This window comes from Macrosteles quadrilineatus, unplaced genomic scaffold, assembly GCF_028750875.1.
Source record: "Macrosteles quadrilineatus isolate MER2022 unplaced genomic scaffold, UCM_ALF_1.0 Scaffold_7__1_contigs__length_78375512, whole genome shotgun sequence".
In the NCBI taxonomy this organism is placed as follows: Eukaryota; Metazoa; Arthropoda; class Insecta; order Hemiptera; family Cicadellidae; genus Macrosteles; species Macrosteles quadrilineatus.
In genome coordinates, this window is record NW_026542600.1 from 4,708,088 (window position 1) to 4,723,558 (window position 15,471).

The 15,471-nt window shown below is 33.8% G+C and overlaps 1 protein-coding gene across 1 annotated transcript; it reads right to left on the bottom strand.

Moving 5' to 3' along the window:
* Positions 1-528: 528 nt before the first annotated feature.
* LOC128998289 (uncharacterized) lies at positions 529-9,069 on the bottom strand. Its single transcript, XM_054424363.1, has 2 exons — positions 8,978-9,069; positions 529-2,727 (listed from the first exon to the last, which is right to left on the bottom strand). Exon 2 carries the CDS (start codon positions 2,725-2,727, stop codon positions 1,177-1,179), a length of 1,551 nt encoding a protein of 516 aa, XP_054280338.1. The 5' UTR covers positions 8,978-9,069; the 3' UTR covers positions 529-1,176.
* Between the last annotated feature and the right edge of the window lie 6,402 nt (positions 9,070-15,471).

Sequence of the window (15,471 nt, forward strand, 5' to 3'; positions counted from 1 at the left end):
TTCTACAAAGTACATGGTAAAATTCATGTCTTCTGGTGTGGCAACTTCCTGTTCTAAAACTGCATACTTTTGCCACTTAAAAAGTAGTCACTATTTTTACTACATATGGTAATTGGACTGTTTTCTCCTAAATGTATCAAAGGTGTAGGCTATTCTCAGAAGATCTAGACAAAGTATTTATGTTCTAGTTCATAAATTCTACAAAGGTTATTTTTACATCTTCAACTTTTTTTGTATTGATACCACCCATATGATCTGTGGACGGATTCAACATGGTTTATTATATATTTGAGTGTTTGCTCAAGTAACCAAACTCCACGGACTCCACTTGTCTTCGGCAATTTAATGTTACTGTTTTCCTAGAAGCGGAGCGGAATGCCATGTTAATTTCAATTCCGCTCCCCGCGTTCCTCTCTCCGCTCGCCGACTACGCACCTAGGAAAACCCAGCTTTAGAAAATGTGTAAAAAGTTAAACATTGTTGGATTTTTTAAATTTAATTTAATCTTTTATAAAACATTATCAATAGAATAGTTTGTATCGTATCTCAGTTGAAACAGCCACAATGGATGATATTTCAGGATGATGTATTGAAACCCTTAACACTTTCTTGATCAAAGCCTTTAAATGTAGTTCTAAATTATTTCATTTACAGTAGAACCTCATTAATCCGAACCTCCGTAATCCGAACGCCTTATTGTTGTACTCTATACACAGTACAGTTAGTAGTTCTTTATTGTATACTGTATTTAATATACAGTAATGTTTATTCACTATGTTTACTACTGTATTAAATAACCAATTTATTTTACTTTATAAAGCATTTTTTCACTTTTCCTGTAACAAATTACGATCCGTTTTAGCTATTATTATGTAAAACAACAATGTGTTCTGTAATCCAAACTATTCAATAGTCCAAACTACCCCCTATCCTAATTAGTTCGGATTAAAGAGGTTCTACTGTACAAGTACCGTTGGGATTACTTAAGGGGTGGGTTCAAAGAGTAGTAGTTTTTTTTTTTACTGTATGCTTTATCAAGTTTTATAGTTTGTAATAAAGTAAAAATCACAGCTCATATCAAGCGAATTCGTTTAACCACTAGGTTACTTTTAATCACAGTTGTGTTCTGAACTTATTACAGACTTGAGCGAGATTAAAACTTGCCAAACTTATTGGTCACCAAAAACTATCAACGTATATCATATTGGGTCGGTACAGTGGGTGTACCAAAGTAAGCAGTTTTGGAGGAACTCTACAGTCTTTCATGAATGTGAATTTTGTTCGTCTCACTGATCGAAAACATCTGTCCAATCTTACAGGTTTAGGTTTATTTAAAAAATCCCAGATTTCATAAGAAGTTATAAGTACATCTTCAAAGCTCCTCTTGGTACCTTTATATTTGCTTTCCAAAAGTAAAAGATGGTCATTGACCAGAGTCAGGGTTTTAAGACGATTTCTAGACGGGTGGAGTTTACTTGCAAATGACTCTTGGGTCAATATATCAAACACTCTCACTTCACTGTTCAAATCTATAAAAGCAAATTTAGATCCCGAAGAGGATATTTTTTCAGGATCATAAATATTGTAGGTACTTGTTTGTAGAAGGCACTTATTTGAGTGTAAATCATAAAAGTGAAACACACAATCTCTTTCTTGAGAACTAAGAAGCTCACAGAACACCAAAACTTCTCCTGCAACTGCGCTCCAAATTACCGGAGACATTGTTTTTACATAAAAATTAGAGTATTCGAACCTCTTCATGTCGAAAGCCCGTACTCTTGACTTCTTCACAGTTACAGAAGTCATAACATCATAAGTCTGAGTAATGATCAGGAAATCAGATATCCCGTGAGTCAAAGAAATGGTCCCGACAGTTTCAAAAGGACTTTCTTTTGATTCAAACACACAGTGATCATTGACTTTAACAGATTTCTCCATGTCCCACACATGAACCGACGGTGAGAACTGTTGAGACACATGGATGGCCATGTAAGTGACAGCGAACAGCAGGTTTTCTACGACTCGCACTTCACACACACTTCCTGATGGTAACTGAGGTAGTCTTTTGGGAACAAAGAACGGATGAGTATGCACGACCGAGAGAGTGCATAAGAAACTGATCTTGTAGTGGGGAGGGCTGAAGTCATAAACTGATATCAAATTGTTGACGATGAAAAGAAGTCTCTGACCACTTAGGTGAAGATTGAATCTCACAGCCTCGTTTTGCACAGCTTCTTCAATGAATTTAGAAATATCGTACATTTTCATACTCGTCTGTAAACAGGGAAAGTCTTTTAAACTCCACACCTGTAGTCTCAGCCCTTCTCTGGAGGTGCAACAAAGGAACATCCAGTGATTACCACGAGTATCAACGCCTTCTTTCATATACAGGCAAACATTGCCATGTATTTCTGCTTCTTCGGAAGAGAATCTGACTTTTTCCCAATTCTTCATGATGTAAGACTCCTTCAGGAAGTTGACTCTCCATTCGCAGAGAGGCTCGAGATCCACACCTTCTACGAAGGGAACCTGAAAGCTCGGTTTGACCGTGTTTGATTCATCCTTGTAGAACTCAGGGCCGAAGGAGCAATATCTTCTCCACACTCTGTCCAGGTTGAAAGCCCTTCGCCAGCTGCGATTGACCCCTGAGCAAGCTGCTATGTCCCTCGCCCCCAGCAGGTCTGCGATGGCAGCAACCATCTCTGAGGGTAGCTGACTTAGCTCCATCTACAAATAAGTACAGTAAACAAAGTAAGTTTGATCTGTACCAAGTGAATAGGTAAATAGTCAAACATTTATGAAAACCAAAATCGAGTAAATCTTTGTAGTACGTAATTAAAAATGCCCTTGCTTTTCCAAAAACACTGAAGAATTCATAATGAAAATATTAATCAACATTGTTCAGTGGAAGTAAATTGTGCATTTTCTGAATGGGAATATATAGTTTTGAGAATATTTTGTCGCACGTTTTTTTGGGCAACATTTTATATCTTTTTCAATCCCGTGTACCTTTTTTTTTGTTTGGATAACCTACAGCTTAAAATGAGCTCCAACCACAATACTTCCTATTAAATGGTCGCCGGTTCAACCCTGAGAGAAAGTCAGAACAAAAGTCACCTTCACCATTAAGGGGGCACTCCACCTAAAAAAATGTTCTGTTTGCAATAAATAAATTTATTTTTATATTTAAGATTCAAGTATGGTTAAAGATAATTTTATATGATGATCGCCTCCCCTCCCTTGGGGCGGGTTTTTTTTTCTAAAAACAGACGTTTACAGGAACAGATATATCTGGATATAGGTGTATGATAATTTAGTAATTATTTTTTTAAATGTAATGAGTACATGTACATCTACAAACTGTAATATGTGAATTGCCAAACAAAAAATATTTCTATAAAGAAATCTTATTGTAATTTTTTTTTCACAATTGTTTATTTGTCACAACATTTTTCCCCTGAACTTGTCTTATTCCATGCTACAGTTTGTATAATAAAATGTCCCCTTAAAAAAAAAAAAAATATATATATATATATATATTGTATTATGTATGGTATATCAGAACTTGAGATATGTCTTTTTCCGGACCTGAATACATAAAAAATCTAACTTTTGGCACTAGCCATGGAAACATATAATTATTACAAAGTTTAAAGGGGGAACTCCACCAAAATAAAATAATGATCTATTACATAATATTTAAAATGTTTTTATTGAATAAAAAAAAAATGTAATACAAAATTTAGCCATATCCCGCAGTGGGAGGGGGATCGTAAAAATGGGAATTCTTTAATGAGTGCTATTTAGTAAAAAAAAAATTATCTGTCATACATGTAAATGTCCAGGAAAAACTGTTGCACACCTTTGTGGTAAATAACTGAAATTTGATAAATTTTGTGGAATTCTTAGTTTTTTGGGTGAAGTTCCCCCTTAAATCTCCATTTTGTAATTAAACTAACCGTTAAGTGGTATAGTGTCCACCACCAAATTAGAATATTTAATCATCAGTAGTCCTAAACGTGATCAAAAACAGTTATTTAAAATATCACTACCTAAAGATTATATACTATTACTTTCTCCCCCTATACCATAGTATATGGAGAAAGTATTATTTTCGTCAAAATTTTTGAGTTTGAGTTTTGAGCGGATATATTCGTTCTGGATCCTCCTGGACCCAAAAAAGTGGTTTTTGAAGTGATGTCTGTGTGTGTGTGTCTGGATGTGTACAGAGCTAGAGACTACACCTCTGGTCCGATTTCGATGAAATTTGGTATGTAGGTTCTAATCCGTGGTATCTCCAGGCATTTTTTTGAAATTTTGATTTTTAATTGGGATTTTCCCATAAAAAAACCGTAAAAATCAGATTTTCTTAAAAATGGCCCGATAAATGTTAGTATGTTGTAGTTGTAGCCCTTTAAATTCTGAACAAAATGGTACAAATCCCATTTCTGTAAAAATTATGGTTTTAAAGTTATTGTAAATTATGATATTTTCCCATAAAATAACGAAAAATACGATTTTAGAAAAAAATCTGGTTTTAATTTAACATAGTATGATGTCGTACACATAGTATGATGTCATGGTCCTTACAATTTTGATAGTTTTTTTTTAATTTTTTAGAAATTTTGATTTTTAATGGGGATTTTCCCATAAAATAACGGAAAAATAGGATTTTCCCTAAAATGGCCTGAACGATTTTGATAAAAATTTATTATGTTATTTTCCTTAATATTCTGAACAAAATGGTACAAATCCCATTTTTGTAAATCTCATTTTTGTAAATATTATGGTTCAAAAGTTATTGTAAATGATGTTATTTTCCCATAAAAACGCAATAAAATAACGGAGAAATCGGATTTTCCCAAAAATAGCCAGAGCGATTTTGATAAAAATGTTTATGTTATAGTCTTTAAATTCTGAAGAAAATTGTACAAATCCCATTTCCGTATATTTACTCTCACCGCTTACACATGGTAAAGGTTGTTGACAAACTTATGGGAGAAAGTATGTGTCAGAATGCTGATCCCGTTTATTTTTACAATTGAACTCAAATGAATACCACTGTGTAAGCACAACTATAGTGCTCAATAATGTTATTAAAAGATGGTAGCCTTCTTTCTAAATCTTCAGAAATATATTTGAAATATTTATGGACTACCTGTACCTCTTCTTACTAAATATAGATTACATTATTTCTTCATAGGCCTATCTGTTTTAAATATACTATAATATGTATAAGGAATATATTATACCCCCAAATATATTATACAGGGTGAGTTTCTACTTAGCGTGTTAACTTCGCCAGTAGGTTCTACTCACTAAAAGGAACAAAAAAGGTCCTATAAACCCATGTCCGGTTTTCAACCGTTTGGCTGTAATAGGGGATTTTGTGTTTTTCTTATTTTATTAGACTTTGCTCCACAATTTATGTAATAAAAACTTAACCAATTACTTTAGAGAGTTATAGTTAAAATCATTGGAAAGAATATTAAATTTGCTATAAATCAAAGGTTTCATTCAAGAATTATGCCATTACATAGTCCACGTTATATCCAAAATAAAGTAAAAATGTCATTAAATTAATTAATTACGATAATTTTCATGAGCCCACTTTGATACATAAACCTTCATCTATGCAATGTTGAAATGCATAAAAAACTTGGCCATTTAATAATCTTTCAAATGATCTGCTATTCAATACTATTATTGATATAAACCACTGAGAAATTACTAATAAACTACAATAAAACACGGTTTACAGATTTTGTTTTTGCACAGTTTTACTGTTGATAATAATTACTGTATACTCCATGTTGTATTTTATTGAACAATCTGATAAGATTTGTACATTATTTTAACTTTTAAATATTTATTAAAATGATCTGAATTAATAAAATGTATAAACTCAAGGTTTTTCACATTTTCAAAGATAGTGTATTTGATTCTTAAATGCTGTAAATTAGTTTTACCTTGTGCTTTATTAAGTCAGCTTTTATTGATTTGTCATCTATAGCTAGATAACTCAGCTGCTTAAACATACCTTGTTGAGTAATTTGCTGTTTTAACTTTATATTTCCAAGTCAATTAAGAGTTTTTCAACATTTATTAAACTACTAGCTGTACCCGCGGGCTTCGCCCCGTTTAACTTCATAAGTATTCGCATGGCTCATTCACGTCCTGGTTGGAGCTCGTTTGCTGCGCTCACTTGCCTTCAGGTTAGCTCGTTCGCTACGCTAACTCGCTAACTACAGAGCCCGAAAGGGTTTTTGAGATAAGAATATGCTTTAATGTTAATCGGGAATGTGAGCTATCATCATGCCAAATTTCAGCCCAATCCGTCCAGTAGTTTATGCGTGATTGAGCAACACACACACACACACACACAAACATACACACAAACTCACAAACTTTCAGATTTATAATATTAGTAAGATGGAGTCTTTTACCAATCAAGAGTATGCTAACATGATGAATACAGTAATTATTATTAACAGTAAAAACTGTGTCAAAACAAAATCTGTAGACCGTGTTTTATTGTAGTTTATTAGTAATTTCTCAGTGGTTTATATCAATAATAGTATTGAATAGCATATCATTTGAAAGATTATTAAATGGCCAAGTTTTTTATGCATTTCAACATTGCATAGATGAAGGTTTATGTATCAAAGTGGGCTCATGAAAATTATCGTAATTAATTAATTTAATGACATTTTTACTTTATTTTGGATATAACGTGGACTATGTAATGGCATAATTCTTGAATGAAACCTTTGATTTATAGCAAATTTAATATTCTTTCCAATGATTTTAACTATAACTCTCTAAAGTAATTGGTTAAGTTTTTATTACATAAATTGTGGAGCAAAGTCTAATAAAATAAGAAAAACACAAAATCCCCTATTACAGCCAAACGGTTGAAAATCGGACATGGGTTTATATGAACTTTTTTGTTCCTTTTAGTGAGTAGAACCTACTGGAGAAGTTAACACGGTCAGTAGAAACTCACCCTGTATTAATATACATTATTAGGAATATATTATTTTCTGCAATATAGTATCCCTCCAGATCAATAGTAAAATCATATAAACAACTGAAATTGATTTTATACGTATAAGGTATTCCTATAATGGTAATTACACAGGATAACATGTTTGCACTAAAACAACTAAATTGAAATGAAAGGAGGGAAGAAACAAAAGAAAATGAGGGTCTTGGAGAGGGGGTTAGGTATTCCTCAGTCCAATGTTCCTAGCCCCCAAGGTTAGAGACCTTATTTGGAACTCATGGTCAACCAGTAAAACTGTTTTTTACCATTCTACCAATAATTTGTTTCTTTATAATTAGGTCTCAATTTCTTTCTTTTGTCAACTTATTGTTTTTGGCCTGTTTGGGTTGGATTTTTCTTCTTTGTGTTATGTTCAGCTTAAGTGTCCTAGGTTAGTTGGGATGGTAATAAAGGAAGCTCCTCAATAAGCTAATTGTTTACTAAACTCTTGAAAGTTCTGAACATATATGATTGAAACTATAGGGTTTGCGTTTTCAAAATGATTAGATGTTAGGGTTGTTTAAACTCCCACATGTTACATATTTTGTCATCGTATAGAATTTAGGAAGGAGTTTCCCAATTACAACTCACAAAAAAACTTATTGTAGACTAATAATGTTTACAAATACTGTTGGAGATTGGAAACAATGTTGAATCATAATGGTATAACTGATCAAGCTATACTAATTCTACTATACTAAACTAATACACTACTCTACAGATACCGGTAGTAGCAAGTGTCCCAAACAACATTTTTTTGTGAGGACCTTTTTTAAGGGTGATCAGAGGAGAAAACATATAAAGCAAAAGCATATACATTTTGGAAAGCTTTACACTGACTGAACTAAAGATTTAATATTTTATGTAGAAAACTTTAAACGGCCCAAACAGGTTGTTTGATTGTTAAATGGAGTCGCTGAGTGTGTAAAATGTATAGTATTTGTTTGATTGTTGTGAACTGCAAGGTATGAACGGTATTTTACTGGTATTCATGTTGTTTTAAAATAGGGATTTATAAAAACAAAAAATAAGTAAGAGCTTTAGTGGACTGTAAAATTGTGTATATTAAGAAAACAATGAATAGAACAGATCATTTCAAATACAAATGTCAACATAGAGGAAACAAGTAATTATGGAAGTATGGCAAAGAGTATAACACATGTAGTGAGAAGAGAGATGTCTACCATAGTCAAAAACCATACAAAACATTACTATCTCCAATAAGACTGCAAACATAATTGAAAATAGCTTGGTATTGTGCCATAGTCTACAACTTTTTTTACTGCGTAGAGTTTGATTTTTGAACTTCCAATATCTTAAAAATGGCCATGTGTATTAATATCCATTGACTAGGAATTCTAAATATCAAATATCTCAGTACCTATATACTTTTTTTGTCCTAGGACGCTGGCACGAGTCTTGGATTGTTTTTCACATTACTTCAGGCTAGATCTAGGGGTTGCGGCATTATCACTTATATAAAATCTATTGGTATCTTGGCGGGGCTCGAACCCGGGACCTCAGGGACTAAAGTTCCGTGCTCTAACCACTGCGCCAACTCACTCCCCATCTCAGTATATACTGTTGTAACTAAAATCTAATTACCTAATTCATTCATGAGACTCCAAGGAGTGTCAATTAAGTTGTTTTTCATAGGTAGCTATTTGTTTAAAACTTAAAAGGTGTTACATTAATCATAAAAGATTTTGTTAATGTTTGACCAACATCCCTTGCCCAGTACAAAATTTATAAGTCGACTACACTAATGTAGAATTTAAACTAAACAATATTCACAAACTAATGTCAATATTTTGTATAGGATAGAAAATAACGCACATATATAGAATATAAATAATATAAACGTTTAAAGATTTACATAGCCAATAATAGAAAAGTCTTAGCTTAAGACATCAAAGTAATGACAAAACTTACCACACAAAATTCAAATGTCGCTCAGGATGGTCCCTCGTGCCGGATGGCACTCGAAGCGCCTGAACGCGTCTGGGCTAAACCTCGCCTTCCCCCCTCTCCGGCTCTGGTAACCTTCAATTCAATGTCTTCCTGGTCAGCGATCGCGAGCCAGGACCTTATAGCCTTTCTGCGCACCTGCCGTTATATGTTTGTTCTCTAACGTACGGGTAGTTTATAATGGCGTACTACGATTTACGATAACCACTTTACCGGACATCATAATTCCAATTTGTTCAATAATAGATCGGTTCGAATGTGTATATTACAAATAAACTGCGAAAAGTCTTATCTTCGTCTGATGAACTCTCTTTTTCAAATAGTTATTGTCAATATTGTTTTCACTATAAGCTATAGTAAATAATTAATTGCCAGTATGGTAGGCATATAATAATAATATATGCTACCCAAAACGTTTTTGCAATGTTTATTTATCTCAGATCTCATGGATCAAACTGCCTTTACGGATTTTTGAATATCAAATTATATATTCTCTTCGATGAGAACTAAAAGACCTTAATCCACACACGACCCGTGTCTGTTCTTTTCTAACTAGCGTTTCGACTCAAAGCCATTATAAGCCCAAGGATTGATTAATGCATACAGTTTTTGTTTTGTTGTATCGTTAACATAAATGACTCGAGAATTCACTTTCTTACCAACCCGTCTGCCCTTATAGCATTATTTACTAAAGGTACAGTTAAAAATAATTTCTAAAGTTCCTTTCTCACCAGCAGCCTTCAAAAAATGCGCTCAACTACAAATCAAAAAAATCAAATCAAAATCTGCTTTATTTCCAAAAATTTTTTACAATATATACATGTACAAAATACGAACAATAGTCCCGCATAGGCCGTAAAAGACCTGTGCGCGGGACGAGCTCTATTACAAATTAGAAATATTCTTAAAAAATTAAAACTAAATTAATCAAAATACTATTTACAACTAAGCTATGAGACAGCTACAGGAACAGTTAATGCTAAATAAAATAAAAGGTAGTTGAGTGAATGGAGTTGCAGTTACTGATATATGTACGCTAAATATTGTTTGGTGTATTTGTGTATAATTATTGTTAGGTATTGTATACTGAACCGATAAGTGTCTCAGACTGATCGAGCCCAATCTCCGACAGCCAACTGCTTACCGAACGTTTATAAATTGGAAGAGATACCTGTAGATCTCTAATCTCTGATGGTATATTCCTATACAAAAAATTCGCAATATAAAAAGCATTAGTAAGGTTTGCTGACTTGAAAACTCGGGGTACCTGCATACCTACAAACAAACAAACGGACTGCGAAGATTGCGTATCGTGCGCCGTTGGGCCGTCTCTCCTAGCCTTCAGCATCAGACATTTTTAATGTTGGTGGTCAGGGTTAGAATAGAACAGGGCTTTAGAAGGGCTGATATTCAACTACGCCGATATTAAAAATCCGTTTTCCCCGAGATCTCCTTTCCCATCAAAGACAGTCGGCCAGAGGGTCCGGCTCAAAAGTCCATTACCCGTTTTGGTAAGGGTGTGAACTCAGGGTCCCCGGACTATTCACTTGGAGACAATAAAGATAAAATAGATGATTAAGATTAAGAGGGACAAAAGTTGACAACAGACTGCCTAGCGCTTTATCGGAAGTGCAATTAACCACCAAATGAACCTTTTACTACGAGTACAGAACATATTTTAATAGTACAGATTTAGTAAAAGAGTTGCACGTTACAATGAAGAGTGTCACATTTCTTTTGTGGCCCACTTACTAACTTTAGTCACAGTTCTACTGCCTTAGTTTTTTTGATAATACTGTGATTTACAGAAACCATTGGTAAAGGTGTTTACGCCACACTATATTATTTTAACGTACTTCCCACGCAAGCATTTAGTCCAGAAAACAGCTGTTTGCCGCCAGCTTATTCAAATGGGGTTTCATTGCGTACTACTGTACTGCAATGAGTTTTACCGGACACCAATCAGCTGATTATACTGTATTTAGGTGGCAATGAGTGGTTATAAACAAAAACATAACCTCTCTTAGAGGTTATGACTAGTGATGTTTAGACCTTTAGTTGGTGGAAATATATATGGATTTGTACAGATTTAGTAGTATGGTGTAAACTATCGTACGTAACTCGTACAAAATTTGTGTACCGGACTCGTATGGTAATCCCGTAGTCGACTTCGTCTCGCACGGGAACGACCACACTCGTCCGGTAAACACTTATTTTCAGGACTAGTAACGTAATATACTATTTCAGACCCCCAAGTAGTATGTTTAACAACACTGTTGAAATAAAAGTACCCACCACATAACTCTGTTTTTAAAACTTTTAATTTTAAAATTGCGTTTGTACGAATAATAAAACATATGACTTGTAAGCAAATAAACTAACAATGAGGACTAAATAGGCGGATTATTTAAATCATCAGTTTTACCAGTAGCACTTAATCTAAAAAAAAAATGTAAAAGTGGAAAGTTTTGATGCAAAATAAATGAAAAACAACTCACCGTTGCACTGTGGGAATAATTGTTAGTACACAAAGTGTGTGTGATGTGGCACTGACTTCCTAAAACAAATAGGCGTCGCTGACCGCGGTATTTCGAGATAACTCTTCGAGTCTTATTTACTTCATTGTTGTAGATGTCTCCGAATCGAATACTGGTGGTATTGGTGGTACGATGAAAATATTTCAAATGCTTGGAAAAACAATCTGCAAAAGTGTATTTAACATAATCTACATTACTTTTTTATATTTTGTTCAATTCACTCTTGCTGCAATAACTTTCATTGAAAGAAATCAAATAAATAATTATATATTGCAAAAAAATCTCATCTTACTCTTATATTAACTCATTAAACCCTTCTGTACAGTATTTAACTCAAATTACCTTCAGAAGTTTCCATCGTCAGATTATCAGACCAAATAGAACACAAATGATTCCACGGCTGTTGGCTGGGCTTGGCCTGATTGTTTGGCTTTTACTTGTTAATTAATTAGTTTGTGAAACGTTACCAATTATTCGAGTGATGCTACGAGCGCAGCGAGTCAAACTTTACCAATTTGTATTTTCGTTTCAGTGAAAGTGAACGTTGGATTTACCAGTTGTATAACGAAAAAGGTTGAATGTTCGTATGTACCTGGATGACAATTAAAAATATATTATTGTAAATTTAGTTCAATATGTGGGTATTCAACCTACAATTGATATTTAATTAAAAAAGTTGTTAGAGTTGCTTCAATTATTAAAAACTCGTGTTCATCACACTGCATCAAAAACAGCTGGTTTCCATCATGAATCTGCTGGAGTCGAACACATCGGCTGTACATTTTTATTAGTGTGAAATTCGGCTCCTGGATTTTCCGTAAAATTCTTCTCGATGAAAATATTTATTATTTTTATTAAAGTAAATATCGTGTGTGTTACCATCGTATTATATGTATGCTTCACTGTAATGAAGGCCTACTCCTATATACAAACTTAGACCAATTGAAATGTAATAGAATTTCAATAGTAAAATATAAATTTGTTACTGTAAGTAACCGTAACAGTTGTTCGTATGTACTGCAATTGCAAAACAAGACGAACCCCATTGTGGGAGCTAATTTATAAGGCCAAACAATGTAGGAAACATACATTTTTTATAATTTAGCCCGAAGAGTGGTGCGGTATGACGAAAATTAATGTAGTTCATCAGACCGGCAACAGTGTCTTTTTGACCCCTAGTGTCGCTTTTGTTCCGCGGTTGAAGGCTTATTTCTTCAGTCACTTTTTCGGGGGTCAGCAGGTAGATTTCGGGGACGGCCGGAATTTCTAATCAAACCTAACCTATGAAAAAAATAATTAGGGATAGAGCGAAAAAGAGGATTTGGGGGAGGGATAGTACAGACCCCTCTCTCACGGAACCAGAAATATATGTCCACGGAACAAAATTTCTGTTTCGGCCTGTCTTAAAGTCTACCTGCTGACCCCCGGAACAAAAGTGATGTGAAGAAATTAGCCTTAAACAGCGGAACAAAAGTGATGCAGCCTTCGACCCTGGCTCAAACTCGGACCGTAGTGTCGAAATATACTATTAAATGGATAGGGTCCTTAAAAGGGTTACGAGTATTATTCTATAGACGCACGCACTTTTTATTGTATACGAGTGGTACATTTTCCTGCTTGGTCTGGCGAGCGAATGGCTGCATCTTGGGGAGTTCGTCGCCGTGCCTACAGAATTGGGCTGTTGACGCTCGAACAGAGAGTAGAGAGAGAGGATTTCTGCTTTGACATTCGAGATGTTGGCCATTTGTTTGACCACATCAAAAGATTTAAGTAGATCGTAAGCATGTAGACCTGTCCCCAAATTACACCGTTTTGGCTACGACACCCACAATAAACGACCAAAAGAATTAAAAAAAGAAAGCCTCTATAAATCGTAATAACCTCAATGGATATATATATATATATAACATAATTAAACATACTAACTCAGCACCATAAATGATTTTTTTATTTATAAATGACATGTTTCGTGCTTAGGACAAGAGTATCACATTTAGGATGCTGAGTTAGTATGTTTAATTTAATATTTACGATAGTAGCACTTTATCTAGATATATCCATATTGTTCTTGAGGATTTCTTGAGAGAATCATAAAAAATGAAACATGAACTAGTGTAAATTTTCGCTTAATACAAACGTTTTCAAGCAGAGAGAAAATAATGAAATGTACAAATGAACAAAATAAATAAACAGGAACAGTTTACAAATAGTTTAATTTTGAGAGCATGTGATTGAGTACAGATCAAAGAAAAGAAAATAATCCTAAAAAAAGAAAATTAAAATCCAGCTGAGTTGAATCACTTTTTTACTATCTTAAATTTAAACCAGGGTGGAACTTTGTTTTAAGTATTAACTGGTGAGCCAATTCAGAATTTCTTAAGACCACTTGGTTGCATTTAGGGTATTGATGTGGGCTTACTTTGTAAGGGGATTTAAGGGTATAGCCGCCTTCAAAATGTTGGTTGTGGTAAGTGGCATGGTTATAGATTGGTTTTCTTTCGTACCACATCAATACGATGGCCTCTCATTCGAACTCGTCTGGCCAATGTATTCTTTTGGACAATGTTTACACGATAGTTGATAAATCACATTGTGAATTTCACAAGTTCATCTACCAACAATCGGATAAGCATTGTTTGTAACTTTGCTATCAAATTCAGTTGTACAACTCATAATTTTGCAAATACGACATCGGGGCTTGTAATGGTTCACAGCCGTGTTTAGAATAATTGTTTGAAAGCCAAAAAATTTCAATTTTTGGTCTCACGTATATATTTTTTTAAACATCGTGGCCTTTTAAAAATAACACGTGATGTGGTGATCTGGAAAATACATTTTCAGTACTGGGGGAAGATTTCAAAATATTGAATGCTACTTTCATTACACTGTTAATCTTTTGTAGCCCAGGATACTATTGAGTAATACATTTGTGATCACTTGAAAAACTATTATCTTGATTGAGTTTTTATCTGATGAATGAAGCGATATAATTTGAATTGAATTGAATTGAAAAATTCTTTATTGTTCTTTTCAAATACAACAGGTACAATACAATACATATTTATAAACTAAGGTTGTACATAAGTATTACATGTTATTGTATTTATTCGAATATAAACTAAAAACACAATACTCTTCACAACATAAATCTAACTAATTATTTTATTAAATGACGAACAATAAAGCCCTGAGGTTACAGAACCTGTGCGGGAAACATACATTTTTGGTAGTTGGAGCAACTCGTGGTTGGAAAATCCAGCCCGTCACCATTACCACAGGATTTTTATTACAAATTTAAAACAATATATAAAACTAGGCTTCAAACAATAGCTTTAACACAGCAACCTATCACAAGAAAACCTTATCTACCTATCTATTTGAAAACTGACCCTATACTGTCAACCTTCGTGATTACAGTACTATTTTGGAGTGTCCTGAACTTACAGCTTATTTGAACATAACGAGCATCCCTGACTTAATAAGTGCAAGATTATTAAAAATAACTATGATGTATTGTTAGACCAATGAGGTAAAAAATGTGTTTATACTATCTATTTCGAGCAAGTAGTTTCGTGTTAATTTGCTGAATACATTAACGTTTTCACTTGCTTTGATGGGCTCGGGAAGAAGGTTATAAAATGTGGGAGCCAAATATAAGAAGAATTTTTTAAATATTGTTAGTCTAGGTTTAGGTACATAGACGTTGTTTTTACTTCTTAGTCTAGTATGACTTGGATTTGTTCTATCAGTACCACATCTATTGAAATATATTTTCAGAACTTTGTAAACATATAGATTCCTGATAGGTAATATTTCAATAATTTTGAAAAGTGGGGGATGAAGGTTCAGTTTTGGTTTTCTTTAGCATTATCCTGATGAAAGATTTTTGTAAAGTAATGATTGGTTTTAGGCTGGTAAAAT

Coding starts and splice junctions, on each gene's coding strand:
- LOC128998289 (XM_054424363.1), bottom strand. CDS start 2,727: ATGGAGCTAAGTCAGCTACCCTCAGAGATGGTTGCTGCCATCGCAGAC.